Source organism: Macaca thibetana, chromosome 10 (genome assembly GCF_024542745.1).
Source record: "Macaca thibetana thibetana isolate TM-01 chromosome 10, ASM2454274v1, whole genome shotgun sequence".
Classification (NCBI taxonomy): Eukaryota; Metazoa; Chordata; class Mammalia; order Primates; family Cercopithecidae; genus Macaca; species Macaca thibetana.
In genome coordinates this window covers 9,419,343-9,440,517 of record NC_065587.1, presented here as the reverse complement: position 1 = coordinate 9,440,517, position 21,175 = coordinate 9,419,343, and the positions used below count along the sequence as shown (strand labels likewise).

Sequence of the window (21,175 nt, the reverse complement as noted above, 5' to 3'; positions counted from 1 at the left end):
GCTCCCGGCAGGTGTCCTCCCCGCCCCCTGTCCCGGCTGGCTCGGCGGGCGCGGAGGGAGCCGCGCTGGCGTCACGAGGACTGAACAGGCGCGCTATTCGGGTAGCGGGCGCCCCGGCGCTGCCCCTCCCCGACCCTCGCTGACGCCCCCGCGCCGTCCGTTACGTAACCCCCCTCACGCCTTTCCTCGTGGACCCTGCGCCCTCCACCGGCGCCGCGTTGCCTGCCTCGCTTCGTCCGCGTTCAGCTTTGCGCCCAAAGGGAAACTGAGGCCCTTCTCCAGCAGAGCACGGCGGGTGGTGCCCGCAGGGGGTGGCTGTGACCGCCCTCGCTAGGATTCTTGGGTCCCTAGGGGAGCCCGGACTGCGGGGGTGCCCCAGGTCCGCCTGGGGGACTCGGCTTCCACCTGTGTACGGCGTTCTTCCTCCCTGGCCTGGACTCTGGGGCCCTGAAGCCTTCCGTGGCCGCTCCACCCACAACATTTGTGCCTGGGCCACCATGTGCCTGAAATTATGAAGTCGGGCAGTGACGCTCAGTAGGTGCTGGTTTCTCCACCTTCCTCTGGGTGACCTTGGGCAGATTTCGCCTCTCCGAGCCTCAGTGTCCCCACCTGTCTAAAATGGCCCCTTCCTTCTAGTGTGGTGGGGAAGAACAGCAGCATGTCGACATCCGGTGAGTACTTAGCCGGGTAGCTGTGAACTCTCCTTATCCAACCCTCCCTGCCAGAGGCCTGCCACAGTGCCAGACCTGGGCCTGGTTAAGTGGTGCCCAGCTGGGCCAGTCAGCTCCCTGTGGACCTTGGCCTTTGCCCTGGGAACACGCGGTGTAGGCCTGCCCTGTGGCTCAGGAGCTGCAGATGGGCTGGTGCTCTGTGGCCTGGTGGTGGTGGGGAGTGGGTGCTTCCCTGTCACCCTCCTTACAAGACCCTAGAAGCAGCTGAGGGTCCCTTGCGGTCCCATTCATCGTCTTACTGAGGTAGCTCACCCAGAGCCTGTTTTGAGCATCTAGGAGGACAAGCTGTGAGATGAGGAAGGTATCTGCCCAGGCCTTCTCTGAGCTCCTCAGACACTGGGAACCTCAGTTTCTTCATCTCTTCCTTGGGCGTAGATATCATATCTCCTTCCCTTCCCTCCTGCTTGGCCCCTGCCAGCATGAGATGAAACATCACTCTCCCTGCTCCCACAAATTGGCCTGGACACAAATTGGCGTTATGCTCATTTTACCTTTTTTTTTTTTTTTTTTTTTTGAGAACAGAGTCTTGTTCCGTTGCCCAGGCTGGAGTGCAGTGGTGCGACCTCAGTTCACTGCAACCTCCACCTCCTGGGTTCAAGCGATTCTCCTGCCTCAGCCTCTTGAGTAGCTGGGACTATAGGTATGCACCAACACGCCCGGCTAATTTTTGTATTTTTATTAGACATGAGGTTTTGCCATGTTGGCCAGGCTGGTCTTTAACTCTTGACCTCAAGTGATCCTCCTGCCTCGGCCTCCCAAAGTGCTGGGATTATAGGCGTGAGGCACCGCACCCGGCCTCATTTTACCTTTGAGCAAACATATGAAGGGAGAATTAGTGTCCAGGCCACACAGCACCAGCCCCGCCTTTGACAATTGAGGAAACCAAGAGATGGAGTCGCTCTTCCAGGCAGGGTGACCAATCATCCTGCTTTGTTGGAAACTGAGGGGACTCAGGCTTTAGTGGGAAAACTAGGAATTACCCTATCTCCACTGGCCAATGACAGTGTCCATGTTCAAAGTCTGAGGCCGGGTGCAGTGGCTCACGCCTGTAATCCCAGCACTTTGGGAGGCCAAGGCGGGTGGATCACCTGAGGTCGGGAGTTCGAGACCAGCCTGACCAACATGGAGAAACCCTGTCTCTACTAAAAATACAAAATTAGCTGGGCCTGGTGGCACATGCCTATAATCCCAGCTACTAGGGAGGCTGAGGCAGGAGAATCGCTTGAACCTGGGAGGCGGAGGTTGCGGTGAGCCGAGATTGTGCCATTGCACTCCAGCCTGGGCAACAAGAGTGAAACTCCGCCTCAAAAACAAAACAAAACAAAACAAAAAACCAAAAAAACAAAAACAAGTCTGGCTGCAGAGCCTGTGTGTGGCAACACCAAACTATTGTCTTCAATTTTTTGTTTACTGAATTAATGAATGCAAATGAATGAATGAATCCTTCCCTGTCACGACTCCCCTCAGCCCTCCTTGGGCACCTTGGCTCATGTGCGTTGATCTGAGCCTGGACTATGCCAGCAGCATCCTGTGGGAGGCCAGATGGCTGATTCCGCTGCTGAGTCCCAAGAAACCCCTTGGCCCCTGCTTGGTTCAGCCTCAGCCTTCAGGAACCCCCCAGGGTCTACGCAACAGGCTCTTACCCTCTGCCTATGGGGGAGGCTGGGTTCCCACCTGGGGAGCTACTCAGCCCTGTAGTTTCAGTGGTTTGGCTTTAGACTTGTCACTTTTCTTCTTGGAGCTCAGTTTCCTCACCTATAAAATCACAATGTTGGGGGCCAGGCTCCTGCCTGTAATCCCAGCACTTTGGGAGGCCAAGGTGGGCAGATCATGAGGTCAGGAGATGGAGACCATCCTAGCTAACATGGTGAAACCCTGTCTCTACTAAAAATGCAAAAAATTAGCTGGGCGTGGTGGCGGGCGCCTGTAGTCCCAGCTACTCAGGAGGCTGAGGCAGGAGAATGGCGTGAACCCGGGAAGCGGAGCTTGCAGTGAGCCGAGATCGTGCCACTGCACTCCAGTCTGGGTGACAGAGCGAGACTCCGACTCAAAAAAAAAAAATCACAGTGTTGGTTGGGCGCAGTGGCTCATGCCTATAATCCCAGCACTTTAGGAGGTCAAGGTGGGTGGATCACCCAAGGTCAGGAGTTCGAAACCAGCCTGGCTAACATGGTGAAACCCCATCTTTTTTTTTTTTTTTTTTTTTTTTTTGTTGTTGAGACAGAGTCTTGCTTTGTCGCCCGGGCTGGAGTGCAGTGGCCGGATCTCAGCTCACTGCAAGCTCCGCCTCCCGGGTTCACGCCATTCTCCTGCCTCAGCCTCCTGAGTAGCTGGGACTACAGGCGCCCGCCACCTCGCCCGGCTAGGTTTTTGTATTTTTTAGTAGAGACGGGGTTTCACCGTGTTAGCCAGGATGGTCTCGATCTCCTGACCTTGTGATCCGCCCGTCTCGGCCTCCCAAAGTGCTGGGATTACAGGCTTGAGCCACCACGCCCGGCCCCGTAAAACCACATCTTTACTAAAAATACAAAAATTAGGCTGGGCGTGGTAGCTCATGCCTGTAATCCCAGCACTTTGGGAGGCTGAGGTGGGCGGATCACCTGAGGTCGGAAGTTCAAGGAGGCTGAGGCACGAGAATCGCTTGAACCTGGGAGGTGGAGGTTGCAGTGAGCCGAGATCACGCCGTTGCACTCCACCCTGGGTGACAGAGTGAGACTCCATCTCAAAAAAAAAAATGGGCACAGCTCCTCACACCTGTAATCCAAACACTTTGGAAGGCTGAGGCAGGTGCATCACGAGATCAAGAGATCGAGACCATCCTGGCCAACATGGTGAAACTCCATTTCTACTAAAAATACAAAAGTTAGCCAGGCGTGGTGGTGTTTGCCTGTAGTCCCAGCTACTCAGGAGGCTGAGGCAAGAGAATTGCTTGAAGTTGGGAGGCAGAGGTTGCAGTGAGCCGAGATCACGCCACTGCACTGTAGCCGGTGACACAGTAAGACTCCGTCTCAAAATAAATGAATAAAATGAAATAAAATAATAATAAATAATAAAAATAAAAAATCACAGTGTTGACCGGGCACAGTGGCTCATGCCTGTAACCCCAGCACTTTGGGAGACTGAGGCAGGCAGATCGCTTGAGCCCAGGAGTTTTGAGACTATCCTGGACAACATAGGGAAACCCCTTCTCTATCAAAAATTTAAAAATCAGCCGGGCGTAGTGGTGCAGTCTTGTGGTCCCAGCTACTTGGGAGGCTGAGGTAGGAGGATCGCTTGAAACCAGGAAGCCATGGCTGCAGTGAGCACTCTAGCATGGGTGACAGAGCAAGACCCTGTCTCAAAATAAGTAAATAATAAATAAAAATAAAGTCAGAGTGTTAAGACGTGTCTACCAAGTTGCTGCCAGTATTTGGGACAATACAGATGAAATTCTGGGCACACATGATGCCCTTAATAAATAAATGTTGTTATTGTTTATTAATGTGGCAGTACTAGCATACTTTACTCCATTAAGCACTCTCTGTGTGAGGGTTACTGTTCTAAATGCTGCCCATGCATTCACGCCCAGTGAAGATCTGGGTTTCAGAATGGTGCCCTGGCCAAGGTCACACAGCCAGCAAGGTGCTAAGGCAGCATTTGTAAGATTCGGCATTCTTGTAGAACTTAGCTCAAATGATGGCAATTGTTCATGATCTGGGGAAACTGAGGCAAGAGGAAGCGAGTGACTGCTGAGGTTCCCTGCCTCCAGAAAGCTGGCCCTCTCCTTGCTCAAGGTGGCAGGACAGGTTGTAAGAACAAGCCCTTTGCTCAGGCTGGGCTGCCTGCCTCCAGTCGGCTGGCTGCCCGTGCCCTCTGCCAGCCACTGTTCCCTGTTGGCCAGCCAAGCTGTGGAGCAGTCCAGGACATTGTGTCCAGAGAGAGGGCCAAGCAGGCCCACCCCCAACTGTGGCGCTGACCTCCCTCCCTGCCCCTCTGGGCCTCAGGCCAACTTGGCCTGTCCCCAGCCCTGGTATGAGCAGGACAGAGCTGCCCTCATAGAAGCAGCTCTGAGGGCAGTGCCTCAGCTCCTCCCGCCTCACTTTGAGCCCTGGTTAGGAGGGGTGCCCCCTCCAAGCCCTGCCATCTCTCCAGAAGATACCCCTAGTCCCAGGGGACAGACTCCCCAGGATGCTCCTCAGGACAAGCCAGCTGGGCTGCTGAGATGCTGTTTTTCTGCCTTTGGCATGTTTGCTCTGCGTGTCCCAAAATGCCAGCTGAGCCAAGAGGAGAGGCCCCCTTACACAGAGAGTCAGCTGTGTGGGAGCCTAGTGCCCAGGTGAGCTGGACACAGCCTTGACTCCCATCTTTATGGATAAGAAAACTGAACTGCATAGAGAGAGTGGGATTCACCCAAAGCTGCACAGCCATGAGCTGAGACTCTGCGGGAAGGCGCTGAGGAGTGGAGAAAAGTAAGGGTGGGGGAGCAGTCTCAAGGGAAGGGGAGGTGGCTCATGCCTGTGATCCCAGTACTTTGGGAGACCAAGGTGGCAAGATCCCTTGAACCCAGGAGTTTGAGACCAGCCTGGGCAACATGGTGAAACCCTGTCTCTACAAAAAATACAAAAATTAGGGTGGCATGGTGGTGCATACCTGTAATCCCAGCTACTCAGAAGGCTGAGGTGGAAGGATCACTTGAGCCTGGGAAGTTGAAGCTGCAGTGGGTGGTCATCCCACCACTGCACTCCAGCCTGGGCAACAAAGCCAGATCCTATCTCTGTATAAATAAATAAAGAGTGGCTCAGCCAGGCGCAGTGGCTCACACCTGTAATCCCAGTACTTTGGGAGGCCAAGGCGGGTGGATCACCTGAGGTCGGGAGTTCGAGACCAGCCTAACCAATGCGGAGAAACCATATCTCTACTAAAAAATACAAAATTAGCCGGGCATGGTGGTGCATGCCTCTAATCCCAGCTACTCAGGAGGCTGAGGCAGGAGAATCTCTTGAACCCAGGAGGTAGAGGTTGCAGTGAGCGGAGATCGCGCCATTGCACTCCAGCCTGGGCAACAAGAATGAAACTCCATCTCAAAAAAAAAAAAAAAAAAAGGCAGGGCACAGTGGCTCACGCCTGCAACCCCAGCACTTTGGGAGGTCAAGGCAGAAGATCCTGAGGTCAGGAGATCAAGACCATCCTGGCTAACACGGTGAAACCCTGTCTTTTCTAAAAAATACAAAACATTAGCTGGGCATGGTGGCGGGCACCTATGGTCCCAGCTATTCAGGAGGCTGAGGTAGGAGAATGGCGTGAACCCGGGAGGTGGAACTTGCAGTGAGCAGAGATCGCGCCACTGCACTCCAGCCTGGGCGACAGAGTGAGACTCCATCTCAAAAAAAATAATAATAATAAATTTAAAAAAAGGTCTCAGTTTAACTGCTGCCTGCTCAGAGACACCCTCCCTGACCCCCACCCTTCTAGAGGACAGCTGTTTTATTTCCCTGAGGACAAATCTCCACATGGATTTTTCTTGTTTCCTTATATTTATTGTTTATCTTGCCCACCAGAATTAGTAAGGCTGGCAGGGGCAGGGACTTTTGGTTCTGCTGCGACTCCAGTGCTGAGAACAGACTCTGGCACATAGTAGGGGCTCAGTAAATATTAATTGAGTGAACCATGAATGTTGGTTGGCCGTTTCCGTCATTCCAGTATGTCAATACATTCCAGCATGTCTGCTTTGTTTTTCTTTTTTAATAGCTTTATTGAGGAATGATTGATATATATATGCTATACATACTCAAAAACTGTCATTCGGGGCTGGGTGCAGTGGCTCACGCCTGTAATCCCAGCACTTTGGGAGGTCAAGGTAGGCAGATCACCTGAGGTCAGGAGTTGGAGACCAGCCTGACCAACATGATGAAACCCCGTCTCTACTAAAAATACAAAAAAATTAGCCAGGTGTGGTGGCGCATGCCTGTAATCCCAGCTACTCAGGAGGCTAAGGCTGGAGAATCGCTTGAACCTGGGAGGTGGAGGTTGTGGTGAGCCCAGATGGCGTCATTGCACTCCAGCCTGGGCAACAGGAGCAAAACTCTGTCGCAAAAAAAAAAAAAGAAAAAAAGAAATTATAATTCGAGCCAGGCGTGGTGGTGCACACCTGACCTGTATGTAGTCCCAGTTACTTGGGAGGCTGAGGTGAGAGGATCTCCTGAGCCCAGGAGTTCCAGGCTGCAGTGAGGTATCATTATGCCACTGCACTCCAACCTGGGTGACAGAGCGAGGCCCCTATCTTAAATTAAAATATGTAGGTATAGGCTGGGCGCAGTGGCTCACACCTGTAATCCCAGTACTTTGGGAGGCTGAGGTGGGTGAATCACGAGGTCAGGAGATCGAGACCATCCTGGCTAACATGGTGAAACCCCATCTCTACTAAAAACACAAAAAATTAGCAGGGCGCCTGTAGTCCCAGCTAGGGACTTGGGACAGCTGAGGCAGGAAAGAATGGCATGAACCTGGGAGGCGGAGCTTACAGTGAGCCGAGATTTTGCCACTGCACTCCAGCCTGAGCGACAATGTCAGACTCCATCTGGAAAAAAAAATATATATATATGTGTGTGTGTGTGTGTGTATATACACATACATATATACATATATATACTTTTTTAAGTAAAATGTCCGGGTGCGGTGGCTTACGCTGTAATGCCAGCACTTTGGGAGACTGAGGTGGGCGGATCACCTGAGGTCAGGAGATAGAGACTAGCCTGACCAACATGATGAAACCCTGAAAATCTACTAAAAATACAAAATTAGCCGGACGTGGTGGCACATGCCTGTAATCCCAGGTACTTGGGAGGTTAAGGCAGTAGAATTGCTTGAACCTGGGAGGCGGAGGTTGCAGTGAGCCGAGATCGCACCATTACACTTCAGCCTGGACAATAAGAGTGAAAGTCTCAAAAAATAAATAAAACTGTAATTTGATAAATTTTGACCTGTTGTATACCCATGAAACCATCACTACGATCAAGGTAATGACTATATCTCTCATCTCCAAGTTTCGTTATTCCCTGCCATTAAAAAATTATTATTATTATTTTTTGAGACAGGGTCTCACTCTGTTGCCCGGGCTGGAGTACAGTGGCTTGATCTCAGCTCACTGCAGCCTTTACCTCCCAGGCGCTGGTGATCCTCTCACCTCAGCCCCCAAGTAGCTGGGACTGCAGGCATGTGCTACCACGCCCAGCTAATTTTTCTATTTTTTGTAGAGATGGTGTTTCATTGTCTTGCCCAGGCTGGTCTTGAACTCCTGAGCACTTTGGCTTCCTAAAGTGCTAGGATTACATATTCCCCCGTTTAAATCCCTCCTGCTTGACGCCTCCATCCTTATGTCCCCAAGCAGCTACTCATCTGCTTTCCTTCACTGTAGGTGAATTTGCATTTTCTATACATGGAATCAGATAGTACCTTCTTTTTTTTTTTTTTTTGAGACGGATTCTGGCTCTGTCACCCAGGCTGGAGTGCAGTGGCCGGATCTCTGCTCACTGCAAGCTCTGCCTCCCAGGTTACGCCATTCTCCTGCCTCAGCCTCCCTAGTAGCTGGGACTACAGGCGCCGCCACCTCGCCCGGCTAGTTTTTTGTATTTTTTAGTAGAGACGGGATTTCACCGTGTTAGCCAGGATGGTCTCGATCTCCTGACCTCGTGATCCGCCCGTCTCGGCCTCCCAAAGTGCTGGGATTACCGTCTTGAGCCTTATTTTTCTTTTAAGGTGTGGCTTTCAGCCAGGCGTGGTAGCTTACACCTGTGATCCCAACACTTTAGGAGGCTGTGGTGGGAGGATCACATCAGTCCAGGAGTTTGAGACCAGCCTGGGAAACACCGACTTCATCTCTACTTAAAATTTTTTTGGGCCAGGTGCGGTGGCACACACCTGTAATCCCAGCACTTTGGGAGGATGAGGCAGGTGGATCACCTGAAGTCAGGAGTTCATGACCAGCCTGACTAACATGGTGAAACCTGGTCTCTATTAAATACAGAAAAATTAGCCAGGCGTGGTAGCACATGCCTGTAATCTGAGCTACTTGGGAGGTTGAGGCAGGAGAATCACTTGTACCTGGAAGGCGGAGGTTGCAGTGAGCTGAGATCACGCCATTTCACTCCAGCCTGGTCAACAAGAACAAGACTCCATCTCAAAAAAAAAGAAAAAAAAATTTTTTTGGCAGGACGTGGTAACACACGCCTGTAATTCCAGCATTTTGGGAGGCCAAGGCAGGCAGTTCACCTGAGGTCACAAGTTCGAGACCAGCCTGGCCAACGTGTTGAAACCCCATCTGTACTAAAAATACAAAAATTAGCCATGCATGGTGTCGTGTGCCTGTAGTCCCAGCTACTCAGGAAGCTGAGGCAGGAGAGTCACTTGAACCTGGGAAGTGGAGGTTGCAGTGAGTAAGCTGAGATTACGCCACTGCACTCCAGCCTGGGTAACAGAGTGAGACTACATCTCAAAAAAGAATTTTTTTAAAGTTGTGGCTTTTACTCAGCATTATTATTTTGAGATCCAGCCATGTTGTGTGTGTCAGTAGTTCATTTCTTTTCACTACGAGTAGTATTCCATAGTATAGATGTGCCAGCATTGGTTCAACCATTCACCCATTGAAGGACATTTGGGTGTTTCCAGTTTGGGGCCATAACAAATAAGGCTGGTATGAACATTTGCATATAAGTCATTTTATTTTTCTTTGAGACAGGGACTCACTCGATTCCCCAGGGTGGAGTGCAGCGGTATGATCATGGCTCACTGCACCCTTAATCTTCTGGGCTCAGGTGATCCTCCCTGCTTAGCCTCTGAAGTATCTGGGACTACAGGTAGGCACCATACCTGGCTAAATTTTTTAAAATGTTTTTGTGGTTTAGCTGGGCTTGGTGATGTGTGCCTATAATTCCAGCTACTCGGGAGGCTGAGGCAGGAGAATCGCTTAAACCTGGGAGGCAGAGATTGCAGTAAGCCGAGATCACGCCATTGCACTCCAGCCTAGGCGACAGAACGAAACTCCATCTCAAAAAAAAAAAAAATTTCTGTAGAGATAGGGTCTTGCTATGTTGCCCAGGCTGGTATCAAACTCCTGGACCCAAATGATACTCCTACCTCGGCCTGCCAAATACTTGGGATTATAGGCATGAGCCACGGCACCTCACAAAGACTTGCATGCACCTGGCCTTGCATGCAAGTCTTTATAAGGACATAACATTTATTTCCTTCCCCCCCTTTTTTTTTTTTGAGACGGAGTCTCATTCTTTTGTTGCCCAGGCTGGAGTGCAGTGGTGCTATCTTGGCTCACTGCAATCTCTGCCTCCTGGGTTCAAGTGATTCTTCTGCCTCAGCCTCCCAAGTAGCTGGGATTACAGGCACCGGCCACCACGCCTGGCTAATTTTTGTATTTTAGTAGAGACGGGATTTTACCATGTTGGCTAGCTGGTCTCGAACTCCTGACCTCAGGTGATCAGCCCGCCTCGGCCTCCCCAAGTGCTGAGATTACAGGAGTGAGCCACAGCGCCCGGCCTTATTTCTTTTTCTTTTTTTTTTATTTGAGATGGAGTTTTGCGTCTCGCTCTGTCGCTCAGGCTGGAGTACAGTGGCACGTTCTTGGCTCACTGCAACCTCCACTTCCTTGGTTCAAGCAATTCTCCTGCCTCAGCCTCCTGAGTGGCTGGGACTCCAGGCGTGCACTCCTACGTCCGGCTGTTTTGTTTTGTTTTGTTTTGAGATGGAGTCTCGCTCTGTCGCCAGGCTGGAGTGTAGTGGCTTGATATTGGCTCACTGCAACCTCCGCCTCCCTGGTTCAAGCGATTCTCCTGCCTCAGCCTCCCGAATAGCTGAGACTACAGGTGCGTGCTGCCACACCCAGCTAATTTTTGTATTTTTAGTGGAGATAGGGTTTCACCATGTTGGCCAGGATGGTCTCGATCTCTTGACCTCATGATCCACCCACTTCGGGCTCCCAAAGTGCTGGGATTACAGGCTTGAGCCACCGTGCCCAGCCTATTTCCTTTTCTTATGAGGAGATAGGAATGGAATGGCTGTATCACATGGTACATGTATAACTGCTTTTTGAGCCCGGGTCTTACTCTGTCACTCAGGCTGGAGTGCAGTGGCCCACTGCAGCCTTAACATCCCAGTCTCAAGCAATCCTCTCACAGCCTCCCGAGTAGCTGGGACCACAGGTGCCAGCCATAACACCTCACTATTGGTTTTTTTTTTTTTGAGACAGAGTCTTTTTTTTTTTTTTTTTTTTTTTTTTTTTTTTTTTTTTTTTTTTTTTTTTTTTTTTTGAGGCGGAGTTTCGCTCTGTCTGCCAGGCTGGAGTGCAGTGGCCGGATCTCAGCTCACTGCAAGCTCCGCCTCCCGGGTTTACGCCATTCTCCTGCCTCAGCCTCCCGAGTAGCTGGGACTACAGGCGCCCGCCACCTCGCCCGGCTAGTTTTTTTTGTATTTTTTAGTAGAGACGGGGTTTCACCATGTTAGCCAGGCTGGTCTCGATCTCCTGACCTCGTGATCCGCCCGTCTCGGCCTCCCAAAGTGCTGGGATTACAGGCTTGAGCCACCGCGCCCGGCCGAGACAGAGTCTTGTTCTGTCGCCTAGTCTGTACTTCCTTCTGGGCTCAAGCGATTCTCCTGCCTTAGCCTCCCAAGTAGCTGGGACACACCACCACGCTCGGCTAATTTTTGTATTTTAGTAGAGACGAGGCTTCACCATTTTGGCCTGGCTGGTCTCAAACTCCTGACCTCATGATCTGCCTGCCTTGGCCTCCCAAAGTGCTGGGATTACAAGCATGAGCCACCACGCCCAGCCCACTATTTTTTTTTTTTTTGAGATGGAGTCTTGCTCTGTCTCCAGGCTGGAGGGTAGTGGCGTGACCTCGGCTCACTGCAACCTCCACCTCCCGGGTTCAAGTGATTCTCCTCCCTCAGCCTCCTGAGTAGCTGGGATTACAGGCGCATGCCACCATGCCCGGCTAATTTTTTTTTTTTTTTTTGTATTTTTAGTAGAGACGGGGTTTCACCATGTTGGCCAGGATTGTCTTGATCTCTTGACCTTGTGATCTGCCCGCCTCGGCCTCCCAAAGTGCTGGGATTACAGGCATGAGCCACTGTGCCCGGCCAGCCCACTATTGTTTTAAGTTTTTGTAGAGATGGGGTCTTGCCATGTTGCCATCTTGCCATGTTGCCCAGGCTGATCTTGAACTCCTGGGCTTAAGTGATCCTCCCACCTCAGCCTCTCAAAGGTAGGATTACAGGTGTGAGCCACCACACCTGACCATTTTTTGTAGAGACAGGGTCTCCTCACTGTGTTGCACAGGCTGGTCTTGAACTCCTTGGGCTCAAACAATCCTCCCGCCTTGACCTCCCAAAGTACTGGGATTACCAGCATGATCCACCATGTCTGGCTGTATGTTTAACTTTTTTTTTTTTTTTTTTTTTTTTTTGAGACGGAGTCTTGCTCTGTCGCCCAGGCTGGGGTGCAGTGGCCGGATCTCAGCTCACTGCAAGCTCCACCTCCCGGGTTTACGCCATTCTCCTGCCTCAGCCTCCTGAGTAGCTGGGACTACAGGCACCCGCCACCTCGCCCGGCTAGTTTTTTGTTTTTTTTTTTTTTTTTTTAAGTAGAGATGGGGTTTCACCGTTTTAGCCAGGATGGTCTCGATCTCCTGACCTCGTGATCCACCCATCTCGGCCTCCCAGAGTGCTGGGATTACAGGCTTGAGCCACCGCGCCCGGCCTGTATGTTTAACTTTTAAGAAACTTCCCGGCCGGGTGTGGTGGCTCATGCCTGTAATCCCAGCACTTTGAGAGGCCGAGGTGGGCAGATCACAAGGTCAGGAGATCGAGACCATCCTGGCTAACACGGTGAAACCCCGTCTCTACTAAAAATACAAAAAATTAGCTGGGTGTGGTGGCAGGCGCCTGTAGTCCCAGCTACTTGGGAGGCTGAGACAGGAGAATGGTGTGAACCCAGGAGGCAGAGCTTGCAGTGAGCTGAGATCGCACCACTGTACTCCGGCCTGGGCGACAGAGCAAGACTCCGTCTCAAAAAGAAAACAAAAACAAAAGAAAAGAAACTTCCCTTCTGGCCAGGTGCGGTGGCTCACGCCTGTAACCCCAGCATTTTGGGAGGCGAGGTGGGCGGATCACCTGAGGTCAGGAGTTCAAGACCAGCCTAGCCAACATGGCAAAACCCCGTCTCTACTAAAAATAGAAAAAAATTAAGTGGCCCGGTGGCAGGTGCCTGTAATCCCAGCTACCTGGGAGGCTGAGGTAGGGAGAATTGCTTGAACCCGAGAGGCGGAGGTTGCAGTGAGCCGATATCAAGTCACTACACTCTAACCTGGGCAACAGAGCGACACTCTGTGTTTAAAAAAAAAAAAAAAAAAGCTTCCCTTCCAAATTATCTTCCAAAATGGTTGTACCATTTTTCATTCCCATGAGCAGTATATAAAGTTACTAATTCCTGCACATCTTCACCAGCATTTGCTGTGGACAGTCTCTTTCATTTTAGCTGTTTTAATAGTTATGTTCATTGTGGTTTTAGGCGGGGTGCGATGGCTCAAGCCTGTAATCTCAGCACTTTGTGAGGGGTTTTACGTTTCTGCCTTCTGCAAACCTCTGTGGTTTGTTGAAAGAGTCAGTTACACTTGCTGTGCCCTTGGCTTCACCCTTCACTCCTGTGCCCCTTAGTCTCACTCCCCTTCCCCTCTCCACGGACTCCCTAAGGCCCCCTCAATGCCAAGTCCAGGTGTCATGTTACCCTGCAACTCACCCTGAAGCACTTGGCATTAAGTGCTGTTCCCCTTTCTTCAAATTCTTCACCTACTAGCTTCTGTCAACCCTCTGAAAAGCGTTCCAGGGCCACGTGGGAGCCTCCTCTGGGTGCATAGAGCTTCTGGGCCTCCTCCTGCTGTGGACCTGATGTGGTGTTGAAGTCATGAGACCTGGGTTTGTCTTCCCCCAGCTCTTCCCCTCAAGGGAGGGGCCTGGGTCTGCTCCTGCAGTGGTCCTTGCTTTGGGCCTGCCATAAAGGAGGGTTCCAAGAGGGTTTGCAGTTGAATATGTGAGAGAAAGTGCTCTCTTTTTTTCTCTTTTTTTTTTTTTTTTTGAGACGGAGTCTCTGTCACCATTCTGGAGTGCAATGGTGTGATCTCAGCTCACTGCAACCTCCGTCTCCCGCGTTCATGTGATTCTTCTGCCTCAGCCTCCCAAGTAGCTGAGACTACAGGGACGTGCCACCACACCCAGCGAATTTTTTGTATTTTTAGTAGAGACGAGGTTTCATCATGTTGGACAGGCTGGTCTCGAACTCCTGACCTCAGGTGATCTGCCCACCTGAGCCTCCCAGAGTGCTGGGATTACAGGTGTGAGCCACCACGCCCGGCCAAGAAAGCTCTCTTCTTGTCTCTGCCCCTAGCTACAGATAATGCAACCACGGGGCAAGAAACTTAGTGCATATTGAAGAGAAAATCCCAGCTTCTCATCCAGGCTTCAGGCAGGGCCCATGCTATGGCCTGGGACCCCCTTCGACCTCATCTGCGCCACTTGCTTGTTGCTGCTGGCCTTTTCTTCCCTGAACCCACCATCCTGTTCCTGCCTCTTGCCCTTGGAAGTGTCTAGTCCTGCTGCTCTTCTCCCTGTTAAGCATGTGACAAGGAATCGTATGCTTCAGCTCACGGGTTGAGAGCCCCCTCCTCGGGAAGACCTGCCTTGTCTTGTCCACCTAATATAAGTGTCCACTTTGTCACTAGCCACTGTCACCGGTCGTGATTATCTTACCGTCTGCCATTTTCTCATTTATTTGTTTGTTTTCAGTTAATAGAACATTGCTTCAGGAGAGCAAGGATTTTGTCTGCAGTTGCCCCTTATTTCCTCATGCCTAGCAGAGTGTCCAGTGTTTATGGGGGTCCCATATTGAATGTGGAATTTTGGAGGTTTTTTGAGACAGGGTTTCACACTGTTGCCCAGGTTGGAGTGCAGTGGCATGATCACATCTCGCTTATTCCTTGACCTCTTGGGCTCAAGTCATCCTTCCATCTCAGCCTCCTGAGTAGCTGGGACTGCAGGCATATGCCACCATGGCTGGCTAATTTTTTTATTTTTTGTAGAGACATGGGAGACTCACCATGTTCCCCAGGATGGTCTCGAACTCCTGGGCTCAAGCAATCTTTCTGCCTTCACCTCTCAAAGTGCTAGGATTACAAGCGTGAGCCATCGCCTCAGCTGAATATTGAATGTTTAATATAATGAATCAGGCCGGGCGTGGTGGCTCATGACTGTAATCCCAGCACTTTGGGAGACTGAGGCAGGCAGATCACTTGAGGTCAGGAGTTCTAGACCAACCTAGCCAATATGGTGAAACCCTGTCCCTACTGAAAATACAAAAATTAGCCGGACATGGTCGCATGTACCTATAATCCCAGCTACTCGGGAGGCGGAGGTTGCGATGAGCCAAGATTACAGCACTGCACTCTAGCCTGGGTGACAGAGCAAGACTCCATCTCAAATAAAAATAAAAATAGTGTAGTGAATCAGGCTGGGCGAGGTGGCTCATACCTGTAATCCCAGCACTTTAGGAGGCATGAGGATCACTTGAGCCCAGGAATTTGAGACGAATCTGGGCAACATAGTAAGACCCTATCTCTACAAAAAATTAAAAGTAAAAAATTAACTGGGTGTCATGGCTTACACCTATAATCCTAGCTACTCGGGAGACGGAGGCAGGAGGATTGCTTGAGCCTGGGAGGTCACGACTGCAGTGAGTCATGATCCTGTCACTACACTCCAGCCTGAGTGACAGAGGAGGACCTTGTCTCAAAAAAAAAAAGAAAAAAAAAAAGGAATATAGTGAATCAGGGCAGAGCTAGAAAAAGAACACAGATGTCTGGGCCTCTGGGCCAAGACTCTTCTCCTGTCTGAATTTCCCAGCCCTGCCACAGCCCAGCAGTAGTTTGACTAGGTTCTTGTGTCTTGGGTTGAGGGGTCTCACCTGATGGTATATGGTTCTGCCCAGGGCTCAACCCATCATTATTTCCTCACATCTTTGGGAAAAGTGCCACCATACAGGGTCCTTCTAGGGCCCTCCCTAGGGCTCAGGAGCCAGTGGGGCAAGAAGAGGTGCAGGCACAGGGACCATCCTAAATGGCCTAGCTGGCCAGGGGCCTAGCCCCACTGTCCCTTGTTGTACAAATGGGACAGATGTCAAGAGGGGTTCAAAGTTACACAGTGAATTGGCAGCTTCAAGTACCTAGAACCTACTTCTCCCTGATAGTGAAATCCCCCAAATTAAAAATGCAGAGAGTTGGCCAGGCATGGTGGCTTACACTTGTAATCCCAGCTCTTTGGGAGGCCGAGGCGGGTGGATCACCTGAGGTCAGGAGTTTGAGACCAGCCTGGCCAACATGGTGAAACCCTGTCTCTACTAAAAGTACAAAAATTGGCCAGGCACGGTGGCTCATGCTTGTAATCCCAGCACTTTGGGAGGCCGAGGCGGGCGAATCACGAGGTCAGGAGTTCAAGACCATCTTGGCTAACACAGTAAAACCCATCTCTACTAAAAACACAAAACATTAGTTGGGCGTGATGGCATGTGCCTGTAATCCCAGTTACTGGGGAGGCTGAGGCAAGATAATCGCTTGAACTTGGGAGGCAGAGGTTGCAGTGAGCCAAGATTGCATCACTGCACTCCAGCCCGGGCAACAGTGCAAGACATCATCTCAAAAAAAAAAAAAGTACAAAAATTAGCCTGGTGTGGTGACACACCTGTGTTCCCAGGGCAGAGAGTGGATGCCCATAGATAGTTTGTCAAAGGAATAAATTAGCCTTTTTCAGAGGAACTGAGTCTACTAGAATATTCTTTCTTCCCCTGCTGCCCCAGCCCTTTACCCCTCCAAGTCTCCCCCTCCACCTCTTCAGAGCCAGTGAGTGTTTGCTGAATAAACAAAGGCATGAATGTCTGAATGAGTGATTTCTGTCTATGCCATGGAGAATTTCCCCCCCACCCAAATCCGTAGTATCTTTTTATTTTGAGACGGAGTCTCGCTCTGTCGCCCAGGCTGGAGTGCAGCGGCCGGATCTCAGCTCACTGCAAGCTCCGCCTCCCGGGTTCACGCCATTCTCCTGCCTCAGCCTCCCGAGTAGCTGGGACTACAGGTGCCCGCCACCTCGCCCGGCTAGTTTTTTGTATTTTTTAGTAGAGGCGGGGTTTCACCGTGTTAGCCAGGATGGTCTCGATCTCCTGACCTCGTGATCCGCCCGTCTCGGCCTCCCAAAGTGCTGGGATTACAGGCTTGAGCCACCGCGCCCGGCCTCGTAGTATCTATACCTTCAGAGGGATGGGCCGGGCCAGGAAGGTGAGTCTGGCTGGGTCTCGCCCAGGACCTTCCACTGACGGCATGACAGGGAGTGGGAGCAGGCACCTGCCGCCTCAGGACCTGTGTCTACATGAAACAGGAATGAGCAGGTGAGGGCCATCCTGCCCCTGCCGTGGGGCCCAAGGCTGGGTGGTCAGCTTACACACAGGGATACAGGGACAAGGTGGGCTTCTCCCTGGCCTGGCAGGATGGAAGAAAGTGAAACCCCTGCAAATGGCCCTGTGTCTGGCAGGCCAGGGCCTCATTATCCTGGATGGGGACCTCCCTCCCCTCAGTAGGCCCTGCAGAGGGGAAGTGGCCCATGGAGGGGCTGGACATCGGGCCTCCTGCGACCTGTCCAGAGGTTGGATGTTTGTCCTGGGAGCTTCTAGTTCACCAACTTGGTTGGGGAGCGTTCAGTGTTGCCTGTTTGGGGAGTGAGGGGACTGAGGAGGCCCCATACCCCACTGATACCCCAGAACTGTTTGCCCCCTACCCCAGCCCAGTGGTGGCGTGGCAGTAGAGGTGGCAAGGTCATCCCCTGCCACCCTTAACCCGTATCACTCTTCTATAGCAGTTATAATTGTATCAAATGCATGTGAGACATCAACTCTGGGAGGGCAGACACTGTCTCCAGTGGACAAAAACTGACACTGCCCAGTAGCACTTGGATCAACAAATGAAAAAATCAGACACAAGTCAAAATCTTTACCACTTACTAGTTTTGTGAATCTAAGGTAATCTAAGTTGGAGCCTATTTCTTTTTTGTTTCTTTGAGACGGAATCTTGCTCTGTCACCCAGGCTGGAGTGCAATGGCGCGATCTCAACTCACTGCAACCTCCGCCTCCCTGTTTCAAGAGATTCTAGTGCCTCAGCCTCCCAAGTAGCTGGGATTACAGGCGCTCGCCACCACACCCGGCTAATTTTTGTATTTTTTAAATAGAGACGGGTTTTGTCATGTTGGCCAGGCTGTTCTCAAACTCCTGACCTCGAGTGATCCACCTGCCTCGGCCCCCAAAGTGCTGGGATTACAGATGTGAACCACCGCACCCAGCCTATTTCTTAACTGCAAAATGGAGACAATCCCTGTGAGGATGAACAATCCCTGTGAAAATTCAACAGGATGAGGAATGGTGGCTCATGTCCGTAATCCCAGCACTTTGAGAGGGAGGCCGAGGGGGGAGGATTGCTTGAGCCCAGGAGTTCAAGACCCCGTCCAATTAAAAAACAAAATGGAATAAATAACTAACTAACTTCGACGTGGCCCGGCACAGCGGACACCAGGACTCCAAGATGGCGTCAGTCGTATCAGTGAAGGACAGGAAACTTCTGGAGGTCAAACTAGGGGAGCTGCCAAGCTGGATCTTGATGCGGGACTTCAGCCCTAGTGGCATTTTCAGAGCGTTTCAAAGAGGTTACTACTGGTACTACAAGTACATTGACGTGAGGAAAGGGAGCATCTCAGGGGTTACCATGGTGCTGGCATGCTATGTGCTCTTCAGCTACTGCCTTTCCTACAAGCATCTTAAGCGCGAGCGGCTACGCAAATACTACTGAAGAGGACACGCTCTGCATCCCCCCACCCCGTGACCTTGGCCTGAGCCCTTCCGTGAGGAACACAATCTTGATTGTTGCTGAATCCTTTCATATCCTGATGGGAATTAACCTCCAAATAAAAGATGACTGTTAAAAAAAAAAATAACTTCACAAATATTCTGAGGTCACTTCAGCCCAGGGGCCTTGCCAGTTTCTGACATGAAGTACACGCTGGTGGGAGATGGTATAGAGAGATTTTGTTTCTCTCCTAGATGGGCAGCATTGATGGGCACAGGCCCTGGGAAGGGGAACATATGGCCTGGGGCACTGGGAGATGGCAGAGCTCCTAAGGAAATCGGCCACTGCCAGAAGGGTGGCCTTCTCTGAGCTGGGCTGTCTTACTCTTAAAGCAGCTCCAGAATTGTCCAGCCCCAGAAAAGGGCTGAGAATCCAAGCACCAGGGTTTTGGATGGAACCTGGCTTAGGTGAGCTGTTCTCATCCTTGCCCACATCTAAGGATCTAGTACTAAGGATCAAGTACTAGATCTAGAGCAGGCTGGAGGCTGCTCCCTCTCTCCTCCCCACAGGAATAGGCAATTCCTAAAGAGTCATGAAGAAGGACCCCGTTCTCCAGGCTCTGCTCCCAGCCCTGGTGCCACCACCAACTGGCTAAGGGAACTGGAGCGGTCCCTAACTTTGTGGAACCTGTTTCCAGTGTAGAAAAGCATCTAGGGTAGCAGGCACAATGAAGTATCCTGTGTTGATGGGATGGATAGGTGGTCAAGAAGGGGCACCAGGACAGTTATGTCCATCGGAGGCTGTCACTGTAAGGAGGACCAATCATTTCTTGGAGTCTGTAAGAGCTGGGCCACTCCCATTCTCTCCATCCGAAAAGGGACCCCAGAAACCAAGCAAGCTAGGAGCAGGCAGAAGGCTGTTATATATCATGCTTTTAATACAAACTTAAAAAATCTGGAACAATAGAAACTGTACAGATTTGATCAATCTTTTTGTTTTTAAACTAAAATCTCTAAACACACCAATGTCCCATTCCAAAATATTGCACAACATTCTGAATACAAAACCCTTGATTGTATTCCTCCTTCACTAAAGAAAAAAGTTCATGACCCTGCTCCCCGGGCTCCTCTCCAGGCTTGCCTCAATGCCCCCTTCCCATCCCTAGGGAGAAAACTAGAGAATCTATAACTCACTGCATTGAGAAAAAGACATCATTCTGGACTAACGGTTTCCATTCTTCACAAGATAATCCACCTTTTGATTTGTTCCTGGGAAAGAGGGATAGAGGATGGGGAAAGGGGAGAAAAGGTTTTATTCTCCTCTTTTTTTTAAAGTTTGTTTTTCCTGAAAAAATATGTTTCTCTCATCTTAAGAAAAAATCTTGAAAAGAAAAAAATTATGTTTTTTACGTTAGAAATATACATATATTATATATACCTCTTACATTTTACAAATGTAGCAAATTATTCAATACAAACGGACACCAAAAAATGTAATAAAAAAAAGTTTTCCTACGAAACCAGGTAAATTAGTGCAGATTTCTGTTTTTGTTTTCTTAAAAAAAATAAAATTGAAGCAAAAATGCCTAGATTTGAGACAAGACGGACTGAACTGGGCCCAAAAGCGCCTGAACACACATTTTTCTTCGTATTTCAAAAGACACAAAGGGGTTGGTCTCCCCTCTCTCCCTACATGTGAGAAACAAGCTGACCTGGTGTGGGTGGGTGCCTGTGTGTGGCGATGGGAGGAGGGCTAGAAGGGGACGTAAGGCAGCATCCAACCTTTCCCAGAGAGAAGTTATCTGTTGGGCCTGTCACCTGTGTGGGAGCCGAGGATGAAGGGAAGGATGGCCTAGACTGGGCTGGCCCCTGAGAAGTCTAGGGGAACAGATGGTGCTGGGCTGAGAAGCCAGGACATTGCCTGCCGGGGGAGGTAGAGCTGGTGCATACTGCAGGGAGAGGAGGCTGGCAGTGCTGGCCTGGGCTGGACCCACTGCCATAGCAGTTGCCTACTTGGGGTCCCTGGGTAGGATGGAGTGGGTGGGGTGCCAGGGGCTTTGGTGCTTTCTGGCGATGGGACCCTGATGCCAAGTGCCCCTCTTTGCAAAGAGGAAAAAGTTCATGACCCTGATCCCTTGGCTCCTGTTCATGCTTGCCTGGCCTCCTAGGGTTGGAGGAACAAGCCCTCTCCTGCAGAGGCAGGAGAGCAAGCGCTCTCCTATAATCCAATACATCAGGCGGGAGCACTGAGTCCCTGTCAGGACACCACTCTTCGCAGCATCAAAGTCCAATGGGGTTGGGTCAGGGCAGTGAGAAGGGGTGGCAAGAGGTACCAAGAAGCTCTCAACCAGGCCGGGGCACAAATGCAATCAACACCTCCAACTAAGAGATGCAAAGTCTCCACTCCAGGCTCAGGGCTGCCCCCGCACAGACACTAACTCTAAAACCCCACCCTGCCTCCCTGCCCACCCCCAAGGGTGCTCAGGTGAGCAGCTCCCGCTGGGCTAAGGTCACACAACAGGAGGGTGA

The 21,175-nt window shown here is 51.0% G+C and overlaps 2 protein-coding genes across 2 annotated transcripts in view; both read left to right on the top strand.

Moving 5' to 3' along the window:
- Positions 1–21,175, top strand: part of ACO2 (aconitase 2) — a 297,744-nt gene that overhangs the window by 180,176 nt on the left and 96,393 nt on the right. The gene's annotated exons all lie outside the window — the stretch shown is intronic.
- Positions 16,778–20,017, top strand: LOC126963668 (ATP synthase subunit f, mitochondrial-like). The gene is made up of 2 exons (XM_050806149.1): positions 16,778–17,202; positions 18,368–20,017. The coding sequence occupies exons 1-2, from the start codon at positions 17,075–17,077 to the stop codon at positions 18,648–18,650; spliced, it is 411 nt and encodes a 136-aa protein (XP_050662106.1). The 5' UTR covers positions 16,778–17,074; the 3' UTR covers positions 18,651–20,017.

Coding starts and splice junctions, on each gene's coding strand:
- LOC126963668 (XM_050806149.1), top strand. CDS start 17,075: ATGGGCCGGGCCAGGAAGGTGAGTCTGGCTGGGTCTCGCCCAGGACCT. Junction 17,203..18,367: donor CATGAAACAGGAATGAGCAG/GTGAGGGCCATC, acceptor GGCCCGGCACAG/CGGACACCAGGACTCCAAGA.